The sequence below is a fragment of the Trichosurus vulpecula genome, chromosome 4 (genome assembly GCF_011100635.1).
Source record: "Trichosurus vulpecula isolate mTriVul1 chromosome 4, mTriVul1.pri, whole genome shotgun sequence".
Classification (NCBI taxonomy): Eukaryota; Metazoa; Chordata; class Mammalia; order Diprotodontia; family Phalangeridae; genus Trichosurus; species Trichosurus vulpecula.
In genome coordinates, this window is record NC_050576.1 from 297,733,132 (window position 1) to 297,739,131 (window position 6,000).

The 6,000-nt window shown below is 44.4% G+C and overlaps 1 protein-coding gene across 2 annotated transcripts in view; it reads right to left on the reverse strand.

Moving 5' to 3' along the window:
• Positions 1-731, reverse strand: part of PARD3B (par-3 family cell polarity regulator beta) — a 1,291,066-nt gene extending 1,290,335 nt beyond the window's left edge. For both annotated transcript variants that reach the window (XM_036754801.1, XM_036754802.1), the window contains exon 1: positions 379-731. In XM_036754801.1, coding sequence (XP_036610696.1) covers positions 379-498 — 120 coding nt within the window. In that variant the 5' untranslated portion in view covers positions 499-731. The remainder of the gene's footprint in view (positions 1-378) is intronic.
• Between the last annotated feature and the right edge of the window lie 5,269 nt (positions 732-6,000).

Consider the following 6,000-nt stretch of genomic DNA (forward strand, 5'->3'; position numbering starts at 1 on the left):
AAGTATTATGGTCAACCCCACATCTTTTAGTCTATATCCTCACAACACTCCTAAACCACAAAAACCAAAAGACTTCTCAAAAAAAAAAAAAAGTAAAATGAAATGCAGATCACAAAATCCGAGTGCAGAGTATGGCCAATAACTCTGCTTCTGTGACCTATGCCCCGAGAGGCCTGGGAGTTCCCAACATTTGGATCTGAGTTCCAGGGGGTTACCTGCACTCCACCCAGGGCATTAGACAGGTGTAAGTTGTTTTCGGGGGTTCCCCAGGTAGAAAGGTGGTGTGGGGAGAAAGGAGTGACATCTCTTCCGCACTCCCTTCCCTGGTCCTGCACCACACACCCCCTGAGTAGTACCGCATCCAAAGGCTGGTTTTACCTTCTCCTTGGCTTTGAGGTAGCGCTGGAGAGCCTGCTGGGTGAGGTCTCGGACACGGAGCTGCCCCTCCTTGCAGGGAACCACAATCCCCATCCTCCCGAAACAGACGGTCACTTTCATCCTCGCCAAGCGGTCACCAGGACAGGACACCCCGGCAACCAGAACAACAGTGCAGGGCGGGGAGGACCGGGAGTGGGTGGTAGGGGAGTGGGGCTGCCCGGACTCCTGGGGCCCAGGCTAAGGCTGGAGGTCAAGGGGATCCGGAGCTGGAGGGGGGCGGCGCTGGGAACAGGTGTGTCCGCCCCGTCCTGGGAGGCACGCCCACCTGGGGGCGCGCGGCTCCCCCGCCTTCCTCGAGTTCCGCGGGGGGCTCGGGCACGTGGGGCCGGGGAGCCCGTCGCCCCGGGGCAGGGGAGGGGGCTGAGTGTGACCGGGAAGGGTCGGCCGCGCGCGGGACAGCTACGCTAAGGTGCTGCTTCTGGACTCGCGCAGCGCTGCGCTCTGTGGGCGCTGCGCTCCGCTCCGGTGCGCCCGACTCCGCTCCGCTTGGGCCGGTGCTCAGGTGAAGCGCAGGCCGAGCCGCTCTGGGACTCCGCGCCGCCGCCGCCGCCGGCTCCTCCTCCTCATGTCCCGGCCACGGTTCCCCTCCCGGCGCCCCGCGAAACCGAAACTCCCGGCCGGGCAGCCTGCGTTCCCGGCCCCGAGCAGGCCCCCTCCTCGCGGGGCCGCGCTGATGCCCGAGCGGGTCGTGCCCCGGAGTTAGGAGGGGGCGAAAAAACTTTTGTGGCCCAGATCCCGAAGTCGTCCCTCCTCCTCCTCCTTCTCCTCCTCTTCTTCTTCCTCCTCCTCCTTCTCCGCTGCCGCCGCCGCGTTCCGCGCACTCCCTGCTCCCCGCAGCCCCGGGGGCCAGGCCTTACCCCGGCTCTTAAAGGGGCCGCGGCGCTTCCCCCTGTTTCTTCGCGGGCCTCGCCACGCTGCACCAGGGCGCGAGCTTGGAGGTACGGGGTTGGTAACCTGAACCTGAGAGCTAGCTATACACAGAGAGGCAGACACGCAGCAGCCCAGGAGATTGGTAACGGGAGCCCGGGCTTACACCCCGGGGAACTGAAACCGGATCTCCTAAGCACACTTCAGGGAATGGTAACAAGAGTGCAAAGCTGCATCTCTCTCTCTCTCTCTCTCTCTCTCTCTCTCTCTCTCTCTCTCTCTTTCTCTCTCTCTCTCTCTCATTCACACACACACACTCCTTTGAAAGGAGGATACAGAATTCAAAGGAAGGGAAGGAACAGGTGCTTCTGCCCCTACTCAGAATAAATGGCCCAAAGAACATCAGGGGCCATACCTGTATTGAGCTGCGTGAGGACCTGTTAAGAGACCATACTCAAAGCCCCACCATAACACAAGTAACACTGACATACAGAGTCACAGGATTTTTTTTTTGTTCGTTTGAGCTAGCAAGAACCTTAAAGGTCATCTAGTCAAGGGTTCTTTCTAGTTGTTTTCCCACCCAAGTTCACAAACCTCCACTCAAACCTATTAATGGGTATTTTACCCCTGCTCTAGCCTAATTCCTTCATTTTACAGGTAAGAAAAGTGAAGTAGAGGGGAGATAATTTGAAAAGATAACAGATGTTACCCTTAATTTTAGCCAAAGAGATTTGTTCAAGGTCACACTACTAGTTAGGGCAGAATGAAGATGTGCAGTACACACAGAAAGAGAAGAAGCCGTGAATTCTTCGGTAGAAGTGACTGCTCTCCAGGGAAATTACAGATTGGTGTCTATACGAGTTAGCACATTAGTCCTAGTAACTAATTAGTGCCAGAGTCAGAGAGAGGTTGAGTGACTTGCTCAAGGGTCAAGCAGCTAGTTATTATCTAACGTAGAATTTGAACCCAGGTCTTGATTCCAAGTCTAGTTCCCTACTAAAACATGGTCTTCGAAACCCACTGTATTCCACTGACATCTAACTTGGAAAACTGATTTTTAAAACCTTTTAGAGGAATGATTCCCAAAGTGTATATTCTTCACCAGTATAAACTAAATAACTGGAAAATACCCAATCAGCAAAAAACTTAAGAACAGAAAATATTTCTCTCCAAAACGATTTGCTCCTACAGTCAGGTATACCCATAATCCATTTGCATTGCATGAGCAGTCTAAGACAAGATGTACAGGTGATTAGGTAATAGCTCTGAAAACTTTTCAGTTTGACTTTGGAAATTTCATCATTTTGGAAAAGCCTTTATCATCTAACTTGGTTTTGCATCTTTTGTTCACTATTTATTGAAGACTTGCTATGGGACTAGCACTGTGTAAAATCTATAGGGGATACAAACACTTTTTAACAGGTTACATAGTTGGAAGGTAAATTAGCTTCCTAGTGACTCAGCATCAAGTCTAGACCTTGAAGGTGTCTGTAATTGTGAAAGCAGACTAAACACCACATACACACACACACACACACACACACACACACACACACATTGCCTTGAAAGAGAACTTATTTTAACTACCACTTCTGAAGTACTCTCCGGCATTAAAATCTTTCTCAATCATTCTTATCAAAGGCTGAACCATCTAATGGTTCTAATTCAGCTCATCTCCAGCCCCTCTCTCCTTATGAGCCTAGGAAGGACTCCTCCACAAAGTGATCAGAGTAATAATCAAACTAAGAGAAGAAAGAAGTCTTTGATTACATCTATTAATGGAGGCATATCTTGAATTCATCTGTGAATAGCGGGAAAGGAGAATCCTGAAAGCATTGGTTCATGGTTCTCAAAGTGTGGTCTGAAGGATACTTTCAAAGGGTCCATGAGACCCAAATTATTTTCATAATACTAGTTAGACACTTCAGTTTCTTTCTTTCTTTTTCCTCTTCTATTCATCCTTTCCCTGGGAGGGAAGAGCTTTATTTAGAAAACAGATCTGAAATAACAACATAGCAATGAACAAGAGTCTTTGAAATTGTGAGGGATTTGGGCCCCAGGAACCAATTGCAGTGTCCCAAGTTAGGTAGAAAGATTAAATATCCATAGATATAAACCACATAAACAAAAGGTCTTGTGGGGGGAATCTTCAATAATTTTTAAGAGCATGAAAGGGTCCCGAAAGCAAAAAAAAAAAAATGAAAACTACTGCCTACAAGTGGGAGGTCAAAAAGGATGAGTGATTTTAAGAAAATGATTCTCCAAGAGTATGTAGAAAGTTAAGTGGCTCACTCTGCTCTGCTTGGTTTCAAATACATCAAATAAAATGGAACAAGATACCTCCATGACAGGTGCCCAGGCCTCCAGTTCATTCCTGCCTCCCTTTGTGTGCTGTCTACTCCCATTAGACTGTAAACTCCTTTAGGGCAGGGACTGTCTTTTTATTCATTGTAGCCTCAGTGCTTAGCACAATGCCTGACACATAATAGGCACTTGATAAATGTTTGTTGGATTGAATTGGATTGGCTATTGTTCTGTTTAATGAGGCAAGATGAAAATGTCAACTTAACTTTTACTTTGAGGTCTGTAACTACTCTTGATCATATTGGAATATTTTCTTTGTTCAGGAATATTATGAATTTTAACTCCAAAATATCTTGTCAAAGGAAGATTGTTAAAGTCATGGAGTGAATCAGGTTGTCTTTGGTCTTGTCTCTTGTTCAAGAGAAATGCTTAGATTAGAGTAATCTAAATTAATTAAAATTCTTTCTGTCAGTCTCATGCCTGAGACACAGAGTACAAAATTTTCTTACACATAAGCTAGTTGAGGGAGAATAAACATAGAGATGAAAAGTTAAATACTCTATAACTATACAAGCAAGTTAGTAAATATGTTAAGTGTATATTGAGCCAGACAGGTCATGAGTCCAGAGAAGGGAAAAGTGACCACTGCACTGATCTGAAAAAGGCATCACAGAAGATGTGATGTTTGAAATTATCCTTGAACAATAATAAGTAAAATGCAAACAGAGAAGCTCTAGGAGAGTTAACAAAGGTAAAGCCTTTATAACTTTATACCCTTTGTTCCACATAACCACTGATATTTTTTTATCACTATACTGTTCCAATTTTATCAGTGATTCCCTTCTCCCATTTACAATCACCTCCTGCTTCCTTCACTTCCACAAAGTTTCTCGAGTTCCTGCTTAACTACTCCCTTGGAACACATATTCCCAGAATATCTCAGACCCCGGGAGATATAATGGAGAATATCCAAAATTCTCTGTTACCCTCTGAGAAAATTGGATTAGGTTCCTAAGGGAGGTGATGATATCATTGAGATTAAAGAACATATTAAAGAACACATTAATGAATTAAGCAATCCTGTTAATCACTGAGTGATCTTATGTGACCCCAAATTAGTAATTCTGGAAAGATTTCAGGGTTTATAGTTTGTGTTTATTAAAAAGAAGCATTTAACTTTTTATTCACCATCATGGCATACATTAAAACAGTTTATCATATGTTAACAACCAATATCACAAACATACCTACAACATATAGTAATCCATGCCCAGCAAATTTCTAAATCAACATTTCATACTCCTTGGGATTTCCAGGGCAGAAGACAGTAAACCTAACTGACCTTAACTGAATAACATAAGAGGGTGCCTAGCATCCATGGGAATATTGCTTATGGTGGGTTATTTTCTTTGCTGTTGGACATCATTCTGTCTACAACCATTAAAGACACTTTGCGAAGAGAAATAACATACTGAGTTGCCTCTCTGAGATTGCAAATTTCAGATAACTTGCTCATTTTCACTGGTTGATGGCAGTTTCCTCAATGGGAGTATTCCACACAGTTTTAAAATCAAAGTCTGAAATACCTCTACTCTTTAGAGATGCAGCATGGGGATGTTGGATTGAGAGCTGACTTCTGCCTCAGCCTCAGGGGTCAGAAGGTCCTATATTCAAATCCTGCCCTGATATAAGTTGGCTTTGTGATCCTCCACAGCTCACTCAACCTTTTAGTGCCACAGGAAACTCTGTAAGGCTATACATTACAGAACAGTTATCCATCTGCATTGGTAAGGAAAATTTCCTCTCTGAGAATTCCTATACCAATAAAATCACAGCTTCAAACACAAACACACAAAATACTAAACTCTTCTGCAGTTTATAGATAATACTACAACTGCAAGTCCCTTTCCTGATTCCTACAGTTAAGAGAAAATTATCTATTAAAAACTATTTCATCAGAGATTTGTCTGGCATTCCTATAGTGCCTTATAGTATTAAAAGAAGAAAATGCAGAGAATATCATATTTGAAGTCTGGTTGGTTTATTATGAGTATTTTTTTATTATGAAACGATTAGTCGAATTGAAGATTAACCTTTCCCTAAAATCTTTGATACGCTAGAGTCCTCCTTCCTTCAACTGCCTTGTATTTATTTTATATTTGTGTGTGTGTGTGTGTGTGTGTGTGTGTGTGCGTGTGTGTGTGTGTGTGTGTGTGTGTATGTGGGTATATTTTCTACCTCCCCACTCCCAGTAGATGTAAACTCCCTCAGGTGAGGGACTGTCACATTTTTCTTTTTTTGTCCCCAGTAACTGGCACTATAAGTGGCACATATAGTTGCTTAATAAATATTTGAAGGATTGATTGATTGATTGATTAGGACCATGTGACC